Below are 23,156 nucleotides of genomic sequence, written 5' to 3'. Positions count from 1 at the left end.
ATACTTTGTTGAAGACATTTTCTTCATGCTCACCGCACCAAGTAGTTGTGAAAAACAATACCGTAAACAAAGTATAAACAATTTCTTCTTGATGGCAAGAAACTCACAAAGGTTAGAAAAAATGGTAAAATAAGAAGAACACAATAATTGGTTATAACTGCTATTCTTTCCTTACTCTTTAAAACAAGATTACAAGAATAACAAATAACCCTCTCACTCTAAATTAGGATTTGCAATATGCAATGATGAGAGACTAGTATGTTATTTATAATAAAACCTAACATACTAACTAATGAGCTTTTTCCACAAGGCTCATTACACAAGCTAACATAATATACAAACTAACTTAACAAATTAGGGTTTAAACACTAAAACCTAATTTAACGTGATAACAACCCTAACATCTTCGACACCAGCATGTGAACAACCTTCGACTTCATACTTAACCCTGTCGAACCAATAAACTATCCTTCGATAATACTAGAGTTTGATCTAATATCTCACATAAGTAAAAAGGATATATCCAAAGAACGAGATCCGTTTTCCATTCTTAATTATGATTCTATCAAAATTTGTTACTTGACTGTTCGACTTAAATTTGAGGCTTTAGTCCTATCAATTTTGGCCACAACTTATTTTTTTAAAAGTTTAGTTAAAAAAAGAATAAATATCTGTAATTTGCTATTGCCACGGTCAACTAAGAAGTGTTTGGTGTATATTTAAGAAGTGTAGAGACCGAAGAAAATGAAAAGATGCATTGAAAGACCAAGACTTTTCAGTATATGACATGACGTATTCGTTATAAGTAGAAATCCCAATGAGTAATTTAGTTTTTATCTTTCTCACATCTTGTTTACCCATATTAAGAAAATATAGGAAAGTAAGTAAAAGATGGTAAAAATTACATGTTAGAATGTTAAATATCGCTGGGGCTCTTAAAAAAAATTCAATAACTGAACTGAACGTCAAACTGAATCAAACTGAAGTTTAAATAATCGAACCGTTATATATGATTAGTGAACCAAAATATTATGTACAAACAGTTCTAGAACCGAATTATAACTGAAACTGCCTTCTAACGGCTCGGTACGGTTCAGAATTTTGAAACGGTATACCAAACCAATAATTTTGGTTCAATTTGGTTCCTAATAAATTGAAACGGTTTGGTTCAGTTTGAGTGAATTTTTATTATGATTCAGTTTAGTTCGGTTCAGTTTTTCTCACGAACCGTACCATGAACATCCCTACTTGCACACGTGAAGCACTGAGTTCTGCAAAAATAAATTTCATTCTTAAGGATTAAATTATAATTCAGTTTCTCACAAGTTTGAATGAGCGATTTTTCTACAGTTATGACTCAAGTTTTGTTGATGAATTCTTTACCATCAATCAATAAACTCTACTTCCTATTAGCTCAAGAAGAAAGCTATACCGCATTTACACCGGTGCAAGGGTGATGTTATGTACATGAGGGAGTAGATCTATAAAGATTTAGTTCACTCCAAAGAGTTTTCAATTCAATGAAGTATTCAAGGGCTGGCTTAGATACTTGTTAGAGATTGTTGAGTTGAAATCTAAGGTAGTTACACAAACACTGTTAATTTTGGAGAATCTCTACTTAAGATCATTCCACACATAAATGAATTTTTTATGAAAAATAATTGTTTGAACAATTGAATTAAAAATTGAGTTAACGAGACAAGAATAGATCAAATGGTTGCAATTTTCCTATGCTGCTCTATTAAGATCATTTCGTTGCAGAGGTTGACTTATAGCATTGTTTGGCCCCATGAATAGGGTTGTATTTGGTCCATAGGATCCGAGAACCGCACCGGTGGAATCGGTCCATTGGACCGACCGAATGTTACTCGGTCCGAGAATGGATAATTTTTTTATCCGATACAAAAAACGGATATTATATTGGATACTTATTGGATACTTTTGTCGGGTATCCGAAGTAACGGTCCGGTTTCAGTCCAAAAAAATGGTCCATCACTGTTTCGATTCGGCCCGAATTTACCCGATTACTATTTCGGTCTGGTTCTTGGGATAACAAATATCCAGACCGGACCGATAACAGCCCTACCCATGAATAAAGAAAATCAAGAAGATAAATGTAACTAACTAGTTCATACAGTTAATCTTTCGCCTTTCGACTTAATTTTTTCAAAGTGTTCCAAGAATTTCCTCAGCTCAACATTGGTCAACTTATCCGAAATCTCTAACCACTGGCCTACTTTGTTTTTTTTCTCCAAATTCTACTTGTGAATGGGCACGACTCGAATAGGTGAATGAAAATTTTCACTAATGTATTTTCAAGCACCCCATAAAATTCAATCTTGTATTTTTTTAAGATGATTTCTCACTCCATTCCATAGACCTCTTACGCACCATTGAATTGGCAAAAATGCCCTTCAGTTTCCGTAGATGCACATTCGAAAGCACATTTTTTCAAAAAATTTAGTTTTTTTCGTAGATGCAAAAATGCCCTTCAGTTTTTTCCGTAGATACATCTACTAACACTCTCTTTTCAAAACCTTTCGTCGATGTAGCTACGGAAGATTTCATAAACTTAATTAATTTGGAATTTTCTCAATTAATTTAAAATTTTCTCAATTAATTTGTAGTTTAATTTGAGATTTTTCAAATTAATTGGGAAAATCCAAGTTTCACTATGTTTTAACGCTTTCGTAGTGAAACATGGGATTTGAAAAGAGAGTGTTCCGTAGATGTATCTACGGAACATTCAGATTTTCCCAATTAATTGGGAAATTTTCACTATATTTTAACGCTTTCGTAGATGCATCTACGGAAAAAAAAAAAAAAACTAATTTTTTTATATTAAAAATGGGGTGTTTCTGGAAGTGCATCCACGGAAGCTGGAGGCAAACATGGAATTTTGTGCGGTGTGTAAGAGATTTATGGGTGCATTGAGAAATTGTTTTTTTCAAAAGATCCTTCCAAAACTCACTCTTTCCTAAGCATTTGTTTATAGTCGAGAAGATCTCTTTTTGAGTAAAAGAAATTGCGATAAATATATTTGTAAAGTTGCGTGTAAAAGTCCAGTAAATAAAAAAATGTTAGAAAATTCAGATTGATAATTTTATAATATTTAAATAATTTATTTATAAAAATCTAACCTTTAAAATATATTTTAATATTAATAAAGGATGATTTATATATATATTAAACATTAAAGTAATTATAATATTTTTTTTATAAAATAATTTAGTGGCTGAAATTCACCTTTTAAAAGTGAACATAATTTTGATAAAGTTCTCTTAAATTAGTAGTATTATGAATGAGTTTCTTCCATGTAAAAGTATTGAGTTCAAATTTCCCGTAGTTTCCCGTAGTTTCTGCAAACCTCAAGAAATAGGTGTTTATGAAAATGCCTACAACATGCGTCGACTCTTGAATGGTCTGCGTCGACCCATGGAGCAAACTTAAGCATTGCATCACCCTCGGGACAGCTCACGCCGACCCAATGGTCGGCTAAAAACTGGAAGTATGGAAATTTTAGTATGCGTCGATGCATGTCCTGCTATGGTTGATGCGTGACAGTGTTAAACTTCCTTTCATCAACCTCAGGAGCGCTCACGCCGATCTCTATGGTCGACTCACACTGGGAGTAGAAATTTTCTCTGATTGCATCGACGCATGTCCCTGCAGCGGTCGACGCATGGCGTGAGAAACTTGCCTCTTATCTGCCTCGGGAGAGCTCGCGTCGACTGACCTTTCTGTGGCGGGCGACCGCTCGGTGCTTATGACCAATTTTCTACTACACTTTGTTCTCTTGAGCTGGTGGTTAACACATATATACTCATTTTGTGACATTTTCAGATCTAACAAGAAAAAGTGAAAGAAATACACATTTTGCTCTTCATCTTCAACCATTCAAGCATTCAACAACAACTACGCATAATAATTTTTGTTGATCATAGTGCATTGATGGGTTGATAACGTTCAGATAGAAGATTGAGATTCAGATTTTGGTTGAACAATTGTAGGTTTTTTCTTGGATAAAACCATTGGGGTTTTCTCCTCCAAGATCTTGAAGATTTAGGGGTATTTGCACAATTCTTTGCTTCATTCAATTCATCCGAGCGAAAGGATTGTGAAAATGTACGTGGCTTTGCACAATCAAATAGCAATATCTGGAGGATTGTGAAGAAGATTTGGGGTCATTCATCTTGCGATCCAAATCATCCGAGTGAAAGATTTGCGGAACAAGTTCATTGTTTAAATTAGTAGCGTTAACCGGAGGTTTGTTCGAAGTGTTTGGCATACTTGGTTCATCTCAAATCAAGGGGAGAGAAAAGCATAGTATCAAATTCTGCAATTATAAATTGGGTATTGGTGACTATTCTTCTCTTGTAAAAACTTTGCAACTTAATATCATATATCCTAATTCTAGATTATAGAATTAGGGGCAGACGTACCCTACGCGAGGACGATAAGGAGAACTGCCTGATCAAATCGTGTGTTGTTATTTATCTTCTCGCGCCGTTATTTTCATTTTCCATAGTTTGTGTGATTTTATTGAATCCAGTATGTGATTGAGGTTGGCAAAAGTGGCATTTGAATGGATATAAACCTAGCCTAAGTATTAATATTATAAATGAACCCTGAAAAGGTTCATGTGTTCAAGAAATAATCAGCAGGCTCATCATGCATAAAGCAGTAAGATATAAATAATTGCTTACGTAAATAGTTCAAAGGATTTTATTCATGGTTCTTTCTATTAAAAGCTAATATATAGCCTAAAAGGAAAAGGAAAAGGAAATAATTACATCATTGCAATAAGATTTGGAATTTTTCTAGACTATGACAAAAAAATGCAAACCAGATAATGAAATGCTTCAAGAGATGTGTCCAATTATTTCATCAATTTAAAAACAATAGAAACACCACCAAACAGTGAGTAAACATTGTTGCAAAACAATAGAAACACCACCAAACAGTGAGTAAACATTGTTGCAAATCAATTGAACCCAAATAAAATGGAGGGAGACCGAATGGGAATAGTAGTCAAATGGTAAAAGAGATAAGTTTACGTAAGAAAGATTAAAAGAAAATTAGTGCAAACATGCAGGACAAGTATCATATAGAAGGAAAATCACCTCCATTTTACTGGAAGGAAATATATTTTATACCTAATTAGATACAACGAAGGACAAATACCAGAAACACCACACCGACATGTTGACACCGATAATAATTTGAAAAAAATAATAAATTAAACATAATTACAAATTCATACATTGACACTACAGAATTAAATTTAAATGCATATACTTGAAAATCCTCAATGAAATGAAGGATGAACTTATAAGGAACAAGAATTAAACCCAATATGAATCAATGTTGTCAAAATCTCAGATCTCAGGTTCAAATTCCCCTGTGCTACAACTCTATAAAGCTGCTATAGCAGCTATTAAACAACATTGTGTCTTAACAGAAATCCATCATTTTGCTGGATAAATTTTACTATATAGCAGTAAATTATTATATTAAACAAATCACTTTGGCAAATTTATCAGTTCCAGCTATCTGCCATTTCAAATACATGTATAGAGTGGTTCAGCACATCAAGTTTTAAGAATACTTATCAAACATAGGATTCGGCTCAACATATTTATCCCGAAATCCCAATATAATAACTTTCAAACTTCAATTTAAAACTTTGAGTTTTTATTCATACACCCCAAACCCACATTTTCCATTTGTGAGATTCTACCATCCTCTTAAGCACAGACACGGACAATCACACCAGACATGATAACACGCTGTCACCGGGACGTATCATAGGCTTAATTTGTAAACCCTAATTTATGTGGTGGTAACTAACTCATGTAGAACTCAAAGCTACACACACTAGAGTCCTTAAAAAACTGATTATATAGTTTCTGTCATGGCAAGGTTTAGAGAAGAGTCAAATTTCCCCTTCAATGGTTTAGCAAAATTACCCACATCACTAAGAATCAAACTACTGGAATGTGTAACAAAACAGGTCACATCTAAACCCCTAATTCACACAAACAATGTCACAAAAAAAGAAAAACAAGTTCACATGCACAAACAAAATTCATTTAAAACAAAATCAAGCAATAGGAACTAATTTGCGAGTATAAACCCTAATTCTTCAGCTACCAATGTCGCTCAAAGTATAAAACCCCTAATTCTTCCTTACCAATGTCGTCACTGTGAAATGGTTTCCTCTCAGCTTCGTTTGTCGTCACTGCGAAATGGATTCCTCTCAGTTTCAGTGAGCAAATGAGCGGTGCGGTGTTGGAGAAGAAGAGAGCGAATGAGCGAAGCCCTTTTCAATCGTCACAGAAGCGAAGCGAAGTCGAGCGAATGATCGCTGAAACTAGTTGATTGAAAGCGATGAAGTTCAGAGTTGATTGAAAAATGGGTTCGGTATGCATGTGATGCGATGCGATGAAGTTTCGGTCAAAAATGGGTTCAGCGATGAAAAACACACACAGATTTAATATATTTTGATTTTGTATATTTTAATAAATTATGTTATTAAAGAGTTTTAGTATTGCCACATAGATTATATATAGACTCATTAATATTGCCACATAGATTATATATAGACCCATTAATATTGCCACATAGATTATATATTTTAAGTTATAAAATTAAACAATTTTTTTTATATAAATTTACACCCGTTTTTTAGTTTAAAAGGAGTAATTGAAATTTGATTATAATAAATTTTTTAATTTAAACCCGTTTTTAGGAAAAAGGGTGTATATTATAACCAGATAATGCAAAAGTGACATTTTATTTACAAAATTGCCACCAAAAATTCTCAATTACACCCGTTTTTAGTAAATCGGGTGTAAATTTTAAAATTATATTGTCTTATCTGTACTAGTGTCTGGTCAATCACGTCGCAACTCTTTTAATAAATGTAGATCTGCACGCTTCCTCTCTTCCTCATTTCTTCCTCTCTTCCTCATTTCTCATATTCTTCCTCTCTTCTCTTCTCTGTATTTTCTCCATTGCTATTCTCTCATTCTCTTCCTCTTTTCATTAATTCCATTCTCACACCATTGTTGAAGGTAAGTTATTTAGTTTATTTATATTTTATATTTTGTTTATTTATAATTTGTATTGATTAAAATTCTAACTTATTTTAATTTTTTTTATTCAAGATTTTGAAGATTGGAGGAGATAAATTTTTTAAGAGTTGAACTTGAAGATTGGAGGAGATTAGAAGATTGAGGTATTTTTATAATTTTAAATATAATATTTTGAAGTATAGTTTTGTGTTATATTTGTGTTAATAGGTAAATATTATATTTTTAGTGTAATGTTTTGATATATTAATTAGATTATTGAATATTGTTAGGTTATGTAGTATGTAATATTTGTGATTAATTGTATGTTTTTTCTGGAATTTTGGTGATATATTAATGTAGTATGTAATATTTGTGATAATAGATAAATTGTATGTGTTTTTATAAAAATTTTGTGATATAAATTGTAGGTTATGTAGTAATTTATGGCAAATAGAAATATTTATGTTTTTTAATAAAACATATTATGTTTTTTATTAAAATAGATTTTGGTTAATAGAGATAATTTGTTTAGTTCATGGTAATATATATATTTTTAATCGAAATATAATTTAGTAAAAAAGAATATAATTTAGTAAATTGAAATTATATATTTTAAAATTTATAATATTTATATATGTTATATTTTTTGTAAATAGATATAATATTATTAAACATAATTTATATATGTTATATTTTTTGTAAGTAGATATAATATTATTAAACATAATTTATATATGTAATTTTTATATATTATTAAAAATGATTTATAAATGTAAGTTATGATATCTAATTAAACATAATCTATATATGTAAATAGATACAACTTTTTTATATATTTTTGTAAATAGATACAATTTTTTTATATATTTTTGTAAATAGATACAATTTTTATATATTATTGTAAATAGATACAATTTTTTTTTAAAGTTTAATATATATTATTTAATGAAAAATAGAGGTTTAATATGTATTGGAAAATATAATATATTTTAAAATGGTAAAAATAAATTTTAATATGTATATAGTATGTTATTATTATGTTAAAAAATCGTAAAAAATAATATTATTGGTAAAAAGAATATAATATTATATTAATATATATTGGGAAATAGAATATTTTTTAAAATGGTAAAAATAAAATTTATTATAAATGTGTATATGTTAAAAAGGTAAAAAGAAAATTTAATATGTATATATAGTATGTTATTATGTTAAAAAATGGTAAAAAAATATAATTATATATATATATATATATATATATATATATATATATATATATATATATAGGGAGCATATCAAGTGAGAGCAATTTTAAATGAGAGGATGAGAGGAATAAATATCAACCTTTAGATTCATCATGAGAGAGAAATTAATAGCCACATTAATGTATTAACATTCTCTCTCTTGATGAATCTAAAGGTTGATATTTATTCCTCTCATCTCTCATTTAAAATTGCTCTCACTTGATATGCTCCCTATATGTTATAGATTTTGTATATTTTAAAAGAATAAAGTTTATATATTATGTGAGAATATTCTTGTTATAGGTTATAGATTATGTGAGAATAAAGTATATATATATATATGTGAGAATATGTTAGATAAAAAAGTTATATATATAGTTTACATAAATGTTATGGATTAATTAGTGTAATGATTGTACAAATATGCAGTATGGAATATTATCTGTACTATCGTAGTTGGATGTACGATAGATTGGAACCAGGAAGACGTGCACTTAAACCAAATTTCGTAGAAGGAGTTGATGGGTTTATCAAGTGGGCATTTGTTCAGGAATGTTGTCGAAGTGAAGGGGGAGTTAGGTGTCCTTGTCTTAAATGTGAATGTAGGCGTATAATTAGTGATCCAGAGGAAGTAACACGTCATTTGCATAGAAGGGGTTTTATTAAAGATTATTGGGTGTGGACGTCGAACGGTGAAAATTTGCCGATGAACGTGCCAGAGACTAGTAATACTCATGCTTCAAGCAGTAGACCGACTATGGAATATGAGGAAAACTTTAATATGATCGGTGAGATGGTTGAGGATGCTTTTGGCGTGAACGTAGCCTATGATCAACCTGAAGATTTTGATGGAGAAGAGTTGCCAAATGAGGAAGCGCAGAGATTTTATCAGTTGTTGAATGAGATGAATATACCGTTGTTTGAGGGGTCTTCAGATTCAAAATTATCGATGTGTGTGAGATTATTGGCTGCTAAGGCAAATTGGAATGTTCCAGATCAGTGTTTGGAATTCTTCGCAAAAATGATGTTGGACTCAACTCCTATGAAAGACAACTTGATGTTAACCCCAAGAATCATAAGGAATCCCATAAATGTTAACGAAAGAAGCCAATTCACCTTATCAGTCTTTGGGCTTCCAGGTCGTCCATCTGGAAAGAAAGGTGTTCATTGGTTGACCCAACAAGAAATGCAATCCGCACATGTTCATGTGTTGATCAACTGCGTCGAAGTTAAACCGTATCTTGAGTAAGTATACCCAACTATTATTTTATCTATAGTGTGTAAATATTATTACCTTGATACTTATAGTGTGTTTTTTTATAGGGAATTTAACAACATCTATTTTCAAAGCACCGGTGTACAACCAACATCCAGTGTCATTCATGCACAATTTCCATCTTGGTTCAAGGATAGATTGTCATGCATTGTTACACCGACACCAGAAATACTCCATTTGAGAAATTTGTGTGAAGGCCCTATTCTAAGTGCAAACGAATGGCACACATACTTCGTGAACGGATATAAATTTCACACTGAGACTTGGACTGAAGGGAAAAAAACAAAAAATAGTGGTGTATTCGTAAAAGGAGTTACAGATGGGGGTGAAGATGATTTCTATGGCTTTGTTAAACATATCTACGAGCTAGTATACAATTACTTGGACTCGGAGAATAAAGTTGTCTTGTTTTACTGTGAATGGTATGATCCAACTAGAGGCACAAAAATAGACAAGACATATGGTACTGTTGAGATTCAAATGGAGCGAAGGTACAAAGAGTACGAACCTTTCATAATGTCACATCTTGTTAGGCAAGTTTATTATGTTCCTTATCCTTCATTTGTGCCACGTAAGCGAGGGTTGTGTGTTGTTATAAAAACAAAACCAATAGGCCATATTGAAACTGACGATCTAGTGGAAGATCTTGCTTACCAAGTTGATGAAGTTGGACCAATTAATGATGTCATTGCAGTTGAGCATATTACCAATTTGTCTGATATAACAAATGAGGGGTATGAAGTTGATGCTTCTGTATTGTTGGTTGAAGATAATGTGAATGAAGAGCACGAAGGCGTTGGGTCTGAGGATAGTATCACATCAAATGATGATAATGATATGTATGAAGAGCCTGTAGATTTAGAATAATAAATGTATTTATAAGAGAATGTGTTTTTTTGTAATTTTACTTAATGAACCATCTATTGAATGTGTTAATGAAAACATGTTTGAATATATTTGTGTGAATGTATATATTTTATTAATTGTTTATTCTCAATAAATAGGTAAAATGTCATCCCGATCTGAGAAGGGTAAGGGTCAGAAGACCCGACGCCCAAGAGCAGTAGTATGCCAGTCTCCTCAGACAGCAGTGTGCCCCCCCCACAGAGTCAGTTAGCAGGTTACATGTCCATGGCCAGTACCCAACCTCTTACGTCATTACTCTCCTCTCAGGGGAGGCCTATGTCTGGGTCAGCATCATTTACTCGCCCACCTATGGACTTTAGTTATCCGTTTCAGCAGACTGCAGGACCTAGTTTTTCATCATACCAGCAGACTGGAGGATATAGTTTTCCACCTAACACACAGGTGCCCCCAGGATTCCAGCAGACTGGAGGATCTGCTAGCTTTCCACCTAACACACAGGTGCCCCCAGGATTCCAGCAGACTGGAGGATCCCACACTCCATATCCCACACAGGTGCCCTTATCCTTCCAGCAGACACAGATGCCCCCACGCTTCCAGCAGACTGGGGGATCCCACACCCCGCATCCCACTCATATACCTGCACGTGAGGATGATCATGTGGAGCCGGGTGGGGATGATACTGTGCAGGATGCATATGATGTTCAGTCTGATGGTGACGATGTTCAGGGGGAGGATGATCCGAGTGAGATTCATATCATTGACGGTAGATATTATATTTGGCCCGCTGGAAATTCGTAAGTATCTTATATATTAAATTTTTATTAAGTTTACATTTCCTTTTTTTAATATAAATTTATATTTAATGCATGCTAATTAACATAATTGTTGTTTAGGTTTGGGCCGAGTCGGACTGCTGCCAGGTGTGTGTACTATGTGATTCAGCAAATGTATAAAGAAGCTTGGACGACTTTTGGAGATGTTACAAATAAAGATGCTTGGTTTAATTGCTTTAAGGTACAATTAATATATTTTTTCGAGTCATTGTTTTTTTAAATTTTTTTTACTATAGTTTTCTAACAGTTTATTTTAATGTATTCAGGAAAAGTGTACGTGGGATCCAATGAGCGAGAAACTTGTTAAAAAAAATTATTTCAGCAGAACATCAAAAAGACTTTCTGACACGTTGCGAAATGTTAGAAAGCGTTGGGAACGTGATGGTAGTCGTCCTGGGTGGTTGGGCCAAGAAGTTCTTGAAAAACTTATTGCATATTGGAATTCAAAGGAATTTAAAGCTAAGTCTGAAAATGCTAAAAAAATGAGGGCATCTGAAAAAGGAGGTCACCTTAATGCAGTTGGAAGTATAAGCACTTACGAACATTCTCGACGCATGGTAATTATTGTCACTTTTTAAAGTTATGTTTTGATTAATTATTTGTTTTTTAATTAAAGTTAATTTTATTTTTTAGGCTAAAAGGTTGGGGAGACAACCACTCATGATCGAGTTGGTTAAAGAAACTAGGACAAAAAAATCGGGTGATTTAGTTGACGAGCGTACTCGAAAAGCTTTGGTAAGTTATTCAATTTTTATTATTTTTTTTACATTTAATGGCAATTTTGTGATGTTATTTTCACGTGGCAACTAAAAAGTTCCGGCGTGATTTTCATGTGGCAACTCTGATGTTGTGGCATGTAAATCACGTGGCAACTAATTTTCAATTTATTATTTAATATAATTTAATTTAAGTTATATATACATAATTTTTATTCTATTTTATGTGTAGGAGGATTATCAAACAAAGCTTGTGAATTTTTTGGTCGCTAATCCAAAATATACTCCTAGAGAAGGAGTGCCGCTTCATCCAGATGTTGATTTTTATATTTGGAGTGAAGTCATTGACGGAAAAGGGCCTAATGGATGTTTTTTTGGTGCGGGAAATTTGGCGGGAAGCTTGAGAAGTGGAGATCGAAATTTATTTCAAAGAGTTAGAGATGGGGAAGGATCGTCACGTCCAACACAATTGGCACCGCAAGTAATGGAAACAATAAGACAGTTGGCTCTAACTGAGGCGAGACGCGAGTTAGCGCAACGTGAGGCGGAGCTAAAGGCCCAAATGGATGAACGTGAGGCGGCGCTAAAAGCACAAGTGGAGGGGCAACAACGGCAAATAGAGGCAATGGCAAAGATGCAAGCAGAGATGCAACAACAACAAATAGAGGCAATGGCGAAGATGCAAGCAGAGATGCAACAACAAATGCGGTTATTTATGCAGTCTCAACAAAGTGGTGGTCAACCGTCTAGAGGAAACGTGGGAGCGGCTGACACTGAGCAAGAGAATGATCATGATTTCAACCTTGATAACTATCCCGATCCCGATGATGATTTTTTAGGATGAATTTTATTTTAATTTTAATTTTAAATTGTATGAGATAACAAAATTTTATTTATTATATGTTAGTATTTTGGATATTATATTATAAATATAATATATTTTAGAAGTTTAATATATTTTTGTATTTAGTTATTATTATTATTAATTTAACTAAATAAATATTTTTATTAATATTTATTAATTTTCAGCAAATAATATTAATAATATTTTTTTTTATAATAATAAAATTCAGATTTTTTTTTAAAAACATTTTAATGTTTGTGGCGTGTTTTCCATGTCACTGATTTGTGACATGTGAGACACGTCGCAACTTCCAAAATTAATTTCAAAATTAGCGACGTGTTTTACATGTCACAAATCAGTGACATGGAAAACACGCCACAACTTTTCTTCGTGTAGTGTGCCATCAGCTTTTTGCAGACCTTGTCTGTCCCAGTTGCAGATGGGGGCTTGGTAATTGTGCAAGTTTAGCGACGTGAACGCCATGTCACAAATTTGTGACGTGATAAACACAACACAAAAAGTTCCCACGCACTCCCAGGCGACGTATATGAGCATGTCGCTAATTTTACGTTCTGACGTGATATTCCATGTTGTGTCATGGATTCCACGTCGCTACAGACGTGATTTTTTGTAGTGTAATAAGTGAAATTGTTTAAGCTTTTGATTAAACGTGAAGTGTATTGATTCATAATCTATCATCCTTATTCCAATCGGTTAGCATATCCGATCTTTTCAATAATGGGTCGTTGTAGACGAGGTTGAATCCGGAGGTTTCGTGTTGTTTGAAAAAGTGCGAAAATTTAACTAAAAGATCTATTCAACCCCCTTCTAGATTCTTCCCATCGTCTAACAGCCCCTACTATTTTCTTGTTTCTCCTAGAGTACACAAGACACATTTTAGGCTTGTATTCTGGTCCTCATTTTGACTTTAGACTATAACACTACACCTGTAGCCTTGTCCACATGGGGCATGTTAGTACAGGTTGAGCATCATATCACAGAGATGATTATTGGTCAAGATCTTGTTTAAGAACAAAGTTTTTTGTGTGAGTGGAGTGATTGGAAATATCTTGTTTAAGAACAAAGTACCTAATGCATGCTCTATTTACCAAGTGAACTTAAGTCAACTTTTCATATATCCCTATCCCTTATGAAGGGAATAATCATATCATCTAGTTAGTCACTATATTTAATTATTTGTGTTGCTCTTATTTTGAAGTTGATTTTAATATTATCATTTTCACATGTACCGGAAATCTGAACGTACTCGTGAATCTAATTTGGAATACTAGGAGCGTTGATATTATAATGAGTTGAAAGATGATTCTCATAAGCTTGAAATCTCTGACTCAACATTAAGGTGTCCGTTTTATTACAATAAAGATTATTATTCTTTAGGTGGAGCTTTTGAGACATGCTTCAAGAATTGTTGGTTCTGGTGACTTGCATGCTAAGACTACGAAAGAATTTGTTAAGTTGTAAGAATCTAGAAAATAAGAACATGAATGTTGTATTGTATAATTTTAAGTATATAATTTTTTTTTTTATAAGTAGTTCTAAATTACATATTATGAAATGAAACGTAATGTTTGAATTTAATAAAAATTTGCATAAATATTTAATTTAGTTATTTAGTTTTGTCATGATTGAAAATGTATTGTCAAATATTTTTAATGAATACTTTTATTTTAATTATAAAAATACTAAAAAATAAAATTTTAATTTTATTGCATTTTAAAAATAAATTTTAAAATACCTAACAATCATTACAACTCTTCTACTTCCCAAAACACCTTTATTTTCTATTTGAACCAACATCCTTAGCTCTAAAAACCACTCAGGGTCTCTCTAACAGACTGAGACATATCGCTAAACAAAATGACTGAACGAAATGGAATAAAAGATCAGATTTCTCGTAGCAGTAACTGAATCACTAAGGCTATGTTTGGGAGTTTGGAGGGGAAGGGAGGGGAGGACTTTGAAAAATAAGAAGAATTGGGTGAAAAGGATAAAAAGATTTTGGGTAGGAGGGTTTTGGAGGGTTTGAGTTTATTCATAACACCAAAAACCCCATAAAATGGGGGAACTCAAAAATTGTATTGAAGGAGGGTTTTGAAGGGTTTACATAAATTTTCTAAATATCTTTTAGGTTGTTATAGTATTCTAAAAATTAAAAATTTAATAATAATAATGACTCTTTTATCATTCTAAACAAAATCATTTTTTCAAAAAATGTCAAATATTTTCTTATATTTTTTTAAAATTTCATTTTTAGAAGCCTTCCCCTCTCCTCCCCTCCAAACTCCCAAACATAGCCTAATAGACACGACATCATTAGGCAGAAAGAATTTAGAAGATAACTTAATATGCTTAGCTAAGCCCATCCTCTGCTCTATAGGAAGCGTTGTGACCCTTCTTCCCACAACAAGCAATTGGGAGATCTCCTCTGCACATTCTTCGAAATAGTTCTTCATTAGAGAAAAGGCCACCTGAGAAAACCTCAAATTCCATTGGAGGAATCATTCAACTGGTCTAGCACATTTTCAACTATTCAGTTTATATCCAATCCTTCAAAATATGTCTTTAAGTAAAAGTGTAAAACCATCCAACTGGTACATAACTTAGTTGTATAAGATGAGTAATTAAGGTTCATAATAATAATTTAACTGAAAATGTCACGATAAAATTTTTAGTTCCAATAAGTCCCTGAGATATATTATTAGATGGGTTTTTCTAACCTATGCAACCTTGCATAGGATTAGAGACAATTAATACTACTTTTTAAAATATAAATTACCATATTTATATTTATTTATGTTCATTTATTAATTGGGTAGGAGAGAGAAAATATAAAAGATTACTTTTTAACAGAAAAATAATTAATATAAAAATTTATATGAAAAGAAATAGTTTATTAATTGCCCTTATCTTATGCAATGTTGCATAGGTTAGAAAAACCCTTATTAGATAAAACTAAAGGGACTCATTGATAATTAAGAATCTAAACAACTTAATTAATACCATAAAATATACAAATATCAACCAGCATTTATTCACAAACTGAGCATATTCTTCAAAAGTTAAAGACGTTATGCATAACACAGTCATAAAAATAACACAATCACTAGTTTATCACCAGTTTTTATTTGTACATGTAACTGTCTAAAATAGACAACATTATGATATTACACAGAAAAGCTACATTATCAATCATGATATTGAAAACACCGACATCAAATTAATTCACTCTTCTTCGATTTGCACCGGCTCTGTTGCGTGTTCTCTTCAGTCTTATGTTAAACATATGTTCAAAGAATCTTACAAGCCGTACAGGTTTTTCAATGAAGAACACAATATATCCAAAGAGCAGCCCAGATATTGCCCCACACGCATATCCTGTTACTACCGCTTTCCATCCAAAACCTGATTCCTCTTCATCTTCAGAAGTTGAATGTGGTGGTTGATCTTCATCATTTTTGCATGATTTAGACAACGGGAATCCACATAACATTGTATTTCCTTCATATGATGTATTTTCAAATGTATCAAACTGTGGACCTTTAGGTATCATTCCCTCAAGGTGGTTTTGTGAAAGGTTTAAGAAAGAGAGAAAATTCAAATTTGTCAAAGCTATCGGAATCTCACCTATCAATTGGTTCCTTGAGAGATCCAACCACTCCAAATTTCTCAAATTACTCAAAGATTGAGGAATATTGCCTGTGATTTCATTGTTTGAAAGGTTGAGACCTTTGAGAGAAATTAATTCTCCAATGTCATGAGGAATTTCTCCTTCAAACATGTTGTTTGATAAATCAATTGTTGTGAAAGTAGTCAATATCCTTGTTAGCTCCATAAAAAAACCTTTCATTACAACCACCACAGAGTCATTATAGTAATTCTCCATACCCATGTAATGCAAACCAATTTGGCTGTAGTTTACATTCATCATTGCTTGGAAGTTCTTGATGCATGATGTTGGCAAGGGTCCACTTAAATTGTTATGAGAGATGTCAAAAATTCTCAGCTTCGAAAATGAATGCTCAGGGCTAGAACATGAGATTTTACCATAAAGTTTATTTGATCGTAGCCTGAGTACTTGTAACTCTTGCAGAGTTTCAAGCCAATTTGGAAATGCATCCTCTATGTTGTTATCTCCAAGGTCCAAAATTTTGAGTTTTGGGCAATGAGCCAAAGAGTGTGGTAGTGGTCCTTGCAATTGATTTCCGTTCAACTTTATTGTCTCAAAATTATTTTCTTTGGAAAAGGTTCTAGGCATGCTTCCATAGAAGTTGTTCATTTGCATATCCAATATAGAAAGAAAACCAAATGTTCCCAAGCATTGTGGTATTGTCCCTGTTAAATTGTTATGAGCCAAATTGAGCACACTCATGGAACTTGCATTGCACAATGACAATGCAATGTCTCCTGTGAAGTTGTTATTCGATAGTAAAAGGTATTGAATGCCATATGAGGGAATTGGAAGATCTCCTTCCAACTTGTTAAAACTAAGATCAATGTGTTTAATGTTCTTCCATGAGCTTAAGAGATGGCTTTGAAACCATTTGGAAATTCTCCCATGAATGTTGTTATTAGAGAGATCTAATATTTGAAGATTTGGTAGCGGTGCTAGGAATTCAGGAAAATCCATATCACCACTCAAATTGTTTGATGATAAATTTAAGTAAGTAAGATTTTGAAGTTTAAATATTGACCTGGGAATATGACCATGTAAGTTGTTATTAGACAAAATCAAATATTCCAAAGAATGAGTTGAGAAGTCACCAATGAATCCTGTGAGGTGATTGTCACTGAGGAGCAACTCTAATAAAGAAGGCAATTTAAAACACCAATGTGGAATTGTTCCATTTAACATGTTATGTCCTAAATACAGAATGATTAATTTTGAAAGATTTATGTTTTTACTTGGAATTGGGCCAACTAGTTTATTCCATGAAAGGAATAAATATTCTAATTTGATTAAATTTTCAAAAACATTTGGAATGTTGCCGCTAAATTTATTATATCTAAGATCTAAGAAAGTGAGGTGTGTAAGTTGTGAAAGTGATGATGGGATCTCACCCTGAAAATTATTTTCAGAAAGGGCCAAGAATGTGAGTTGAGTGAGGTTCCACAAAGATGGAGGAACCATTCCATTAAAATTGCATTCACGAAGGTTTAAGTGAGTAAGAGACTTCAACTGACCTATGGAATAAGGAATTTCACCTGAGAAAGCAGTTTCGGAGAGGTCCAAGTACCTAAGAGGAGTGCTCCAGTTGGACTTTGGAAGTTGGCCACTAATATATTCATTATCAGACAAATCTAATTTTTGAAGATTAGGTAGGGAGAGGATGCCATTTGACAAATTTCCTTGCAACCCAGTTTTTCTTAGACTAAGAGAAACCAAAGACGATGACAAATTCTTTAGAATAGACAAAGAGCTCTCGTTGATTGAACTCAAATCTACACAATCAAGATAAAGCTCACCTAAATTAGTAGCATTATGAATGAATTTCTTCCATGTGAAGGGATTGAATTTCATATAAGACCAAAATCCTGTACTACTAAGATCAAGTGATACTAATTTTGATAAATGAGAGATTTGAGAAGGAATATTACCACTGAGGAGACAATTTGATAGATTTAGATATGTGAGACTCACTAGATCACCAACACCAATTTGCAATGAAGACAGATAAAAATCATTAAAAGCCAAGTTGAGTTGTTGAAGGTGTCTAAGTTGAAAGATAGTGCTATTGGGATGTAATTTACCTTGCAGGTTATTGCAACTAAGATCCAGACCAATCACGTAGTCCGACACATTGTCGCAGGTGACACCATCCCACTCGCAACAGTCTTTACTTATTTTCCAAGACTCTGTCTTGAAAGAAAAAGAGGGACAGCCATACACCGGATAATAGCCATAAATATGTTCAGGTTTAGATGAAGTGTTGAGAAAAAAAGAGTTTTTGAATTGTAACAATGCAGAGGTGTCGTGAGGATTGCATAATGAAAAAGTGTAGGAAGTAAAATGAGTAAGTAGCAGCAATAAGAACAAGTGAAGGGAAAAATAAGGCAATACTAAAAGTAAGGATCCCATTTAGTGAAACTTACCGTTGCTCTCTTTTTTGTAAAGCTTTGTGATGTTGGAAGTAGCAATTGATTATCATGTGTTTATATAGAAAATAGGAAACATAACCTGAAATTATTAAGCATTCACAAAAAGTAAAGAAGAAAATTGAGTATTGGCATTGTCTTGTTTGGTAGCAGAGATACTTTTCTTCAACCGTATGGAGCACTTCAGTAGGGATGATTTGTGTGGTTGAAATTTTAGTGATATCATTATTGATAAATAAATATTAGGTGAATTTATTAGCATCCATATATATATTCCATAGAAGAAAACGAAAAGATGCATTCTTCCAAAGAGGAGACCCATACTTTTGAATAGGAGTGTTCAAAAATATAGTTAGTTGAATTTGATACTTGAACTAAATTGCATTGCACCATAAAAAATTTGAACCATTTAAATGGTTAATAATAATTTATGAAAATAAAGAATAATAATTTTTTCAAAAATTTTAAAAAATAATTTAAAATAAAAAAAAAATCTGAATTTTTAAAAAAAAAAATCTGAAATAAAAAAATTTCATTATCTCAACAGCTGTATTGTCTATGTCTATGCTTATTGTGTTTCTACAAACTATAACTTACTTAACATATTATTTTTTTCCCTTCTAATAAATTAAGCATTGAAAGTAGAATTATAATTTAAAAATTCATTCTTATCCGATTGGAATTGGGTATCAGCAAAAAAATTTGTAACCCAATTATATTGCTGAACAAAATACTTTAGATAAATAATTTATGAAACAAAGTTTTCAATTTTGTATACTAAATATATAAAAATAATAAACCGTTTAAAATGGATAATATATAAAATAAAAAAGTGGTAGAATGAAAGTGTCTAACATGATTCATCTACTCATAAATCTTATCCAATTTATTTATTTCAAATCCATAATAGATTTTTTTAAGATTTCTAAGAACTCAATATAGCAGTGGCTTGATTGCGGTAGAAGACAGAGATTATGAAAAATAAAGAAAAAGCGAAAAGAAATGAATATTTGTGATTAAGAAGCTTAGTGATGGTTCAAAGCTTGAGAGGAAGGGAGATATAGAAATAAAGAATTATTATGTGAGTAGTAATATTATAACATGTCGTTGAACAATTCAATTGGATAGTTATTTTTATTTCCAATTATTTATTTTTTGAAAATAAAAAAAAAACGAAAAAAAAATTATGTTTTTTCCTTAAAATTAAAAACAATTTTTAAAAAAACATCTGAGTTTTTTTTAAAAAAAAGTTATTTATATATTTAAAATAAATATTTTTTTTTAATATAAATATTTTATAAATTTTAAAAAATTGATTTTAAAAGAATTCAAAATAAAAGTTGAAATTGATTATAAACTAGTTTATAAATACGAACCAGATTTGAACTAGTTTTAAATTGGATTGAAACCACTTTACCAATTAATTGGATTTTTATTGAAATGGTTATTAAAAACTGAATTGAACCATAAATATGATTCAGTTCAATGCAGTTCAAGAACCATGAACACCCTTACTTTTGAACAGTATGTATCACTCCTAAGACGAAGACAATATATGAAAATAACAATAACGTTAATTGTGTTCATAATAGGAGAGTTTTTGGAAAGTTTCACAAGTGAGAGATATATGAAAATCAGTTTTTAAGAGAGCAACACTTTTGAGTGTTATACTATTATTTTTAGTTTATTTATTATAATAAAATTTCACTTCATCTCATTAATTTTTACACATATTAATTATCTCTTAATTAATCCTAGTTTTTCTTTAACTTTCTCAACTGTAGCGTTCTTTTTGTGTGTTATATTAATGCATATTTATTAGTTCATAAATTGGATTTAAATTGCCTTTTTCTTTTTGTGTGTCTATATTAATGCACAATTATCTGTTAACTATATAAGGTATTGTTTCTTTGCACTTTATTGAATTTACTTTGAAGCTTTAGTCTTATCACTTAGTGCCACAACTTTTTTATTTTTAAGTTTAGTTAAAAATTGTTAAATATCTGTATAAAAGACCATGTTTTGGCTATGGTACACATTGTTTGTTATTTCATTTGTTGCATGTTACTTTTGCATGTTATTTCATTTTTTGCATTATCTCATTTGTTACATGTTATTTTTGTTGATTAATTATTCTCATATTTTCAGGTTCGTCTTCACAGCCTTATCAAAGACCATGTTTTGGCTATGGTACACATTGTTTGTGTAGATATGAAAAAAAGTACAAGAAGCATGAAGGTATGATGAAAACTTCATCCACCTTGTATTCTATTTCATAACTTCACAAACAAGATGTTTTTCATGGTTATTGTAGGACTCAACAAGAGCTAGAAACCCATTTTAGTTAATGAAAAAACAACAGCGGTAACAAACTTAATCTAATTTGAGATACAATGAGAAGAAATATAAGAAGTATGAAGTTGTTGTGTAAATTTCTTCATCCTTATATTTCTTTTTCATTGCTTCACAAACTAGCTGAACTTCAGAATTCATTCATGTTCCACGATTAGTTTCAATAAAAGGTGGGTTCTGGAAATTTATAATATATCTTTTTCATTGCTCACAAATTTATAATATCTGATTTTGTTGTATGATATTGTTTGAGTTTATTATATTCTATGTAGATTGTTTGTTTCACTAACCTTCCATTGAAAATACATTTATTTAAATTGACATAGAAACTTATAATATGAAAATTAAGTTTATTTAAAAACCAACTTATATAAATCAATATTTTTCGAATGGCTTGCGTCTGTTCACGCTCTTTAGCATTTAGAATGTGATTCAATGACCTGATTCCTTCAATATATCGATATCTTCTCTTGTAGTGTAATTTGAATAAAATCTAGTTATTGGCGAGGTTCACCTCATTGTCGTCGTTTATCGTCGTGATTTTTATGTTGATAAGTTATCATAACAATCACGATGATAAGTGACGACAGTGAGGAAGATCCATGCAACAAATTATTATTGTTTAAATTAATCTAGAATCGAAGGAATTGATGCAGTGAAGGAATTATACCATTGAACCATGTTTTATGTGTCAAAGAGCAGGAAATGAATGATGAGAGTCATGCATTTCAGAAAACAGTGGTTTGTAAAGTTGATTTTCAAGAATAGTTTAATTTTCAGATTATATGCTTCTTCATCAATTTGAATGGTTGTATTTCTTTAATGAAGTGTATGGAAAAATAAGCAATCTATGTAGTATATAATAAACTTTGGGTACTTATCTATAAAAAAAACTTTGGGTACTTACCACAACGGTTATTTAATATAACCGTGATGAATTATAATTTAGCTTCCAAAATGTCGTTGCTGAGAATCGAACGTGAGAGCATTAGTTCTATCACAACGGTTGGTTTAACTAACCGTTGTGATATCGCACATGCTTTCTAGAATACAACAACGGTCCTAGGACCGTGATTGTAAGTAACGCATTTACGACAACACTCTACATAACAACGTTTGGACCCGCGTGATTATCTGTACTTTTCAACCGTTGTTAAATGGGTTTTCTATTTTAGTGTACTTTAAATAAAGAATAGCGTGTTCTCATTGAATACCCCAAAAAAGTCATCTACTTGTTGGGTCATCATGAGGGGAAAACATCCATGTTGGATCAAACACTCACCTAAAAGTCAAAGACTCACCCAGAAAGTGAGAGGACACCACATATTCACCAAAAACCTTAAGACGATGGGTGTATGGGTCCTCACAACATATAAAGTGATCACCCTCAATTTTTTCAAGTAATATGAGACTTACACAACTCACACTTATTGTCAAGGCTAATGAAAAGTTTAGTAAGCAAGTTCCTTGAGTGTGTTCAATCTGTCTAAACAACAATGAAGAGAAAGTATAGTAATTTATAGTTTGATGTGAGTATATTTTTCTCAAAATAAAAGAATAAAATGTCTGATACTATAGAAACCAGATAAAAACATTTGTTCAAACACTTATTGTTTTATTTATTTACTATCAAATCCTTCAAAATAATATCTTTCAGTAAAACCATTCAGCTTGTACAATGATCAATTGCATAAGATGAGTAATTAAGCTTCACAACAATAATTCAAATGAAAACGTCACCATCAAATAACATGAGTAATAATTTTGTTGATACCATGAAATATTCAAATACTAATTAACATTTATTCACAAAAATATCACTTAACATGAGGAT

At 31.7% G+C, this 23,156-nt stretch overlaps 2 protein-coding genes across 2 annotated transcripts; one reads left to right on the top strand and one right to left on the bottom strand.

Moving 5' to 3' along the window:
- Window positions 1-10,727: 10,727 nt before the first annotated feature.
- Window positions 10,728-12,856, top strand: LOC131619607 (uncharacterized). Its single transcript, XM_058890685.1, has 5 exons — window positions 10,728-11,257; window positions 11,357-11,477; window positions 11,563-11,853; window positions 11,930-12,031; window positions 12,245-12,856. The coding sequence occupies exons 1-5, from the start codon at window positions 10,728-10,730 to the stop codon at window positions 12,854-12,856; spliced, it is 1,656 nt and encodes a 551-aa protein (XP_058746668.1).
- Window positions 12,857-15,886: 3,030 nt separating this feature from the next.
- Window positions 15,887-19,156, bottom strand: LOC131621118 (receptor-like protein 7). The gene has a single exon (XM_058892337.1). It carries the CDS (start codon window positions 18,951-18,953, stop codon window positions 16,095-16,097), a length of 2,859 nt encoding a protein of 952 aa, XP_058748320.1. The 5' UTR covers window positions 18,954-19,156; the 3' UTR covers window positions 15,887-16,094.
- Between the last annotated feature and the right edge of the window lie 4,000 nt (window positions 19,157-23,156).

Source organism: Vicia villosa, linkage group LG7 (assembly GCF_029867415.1).
Source record: "Vicia villosa cultivar HV-30 ecotype Madison, WI linkage group LG7, Vvil1.0, whole genome shotgun sequence".
Classification (NCBI taxonomy): domain Eukaryota; kingdom Viridiplantae; phylum Streptophyta; class Magnoliopsida; order Fabales; family Fabaceae; genus Vicia; species Vicia villosa.
Note: the sequence above shows the minus strand (reverse complement) of the source record. Positions and strands in the feature narration are given on the sequence as shown.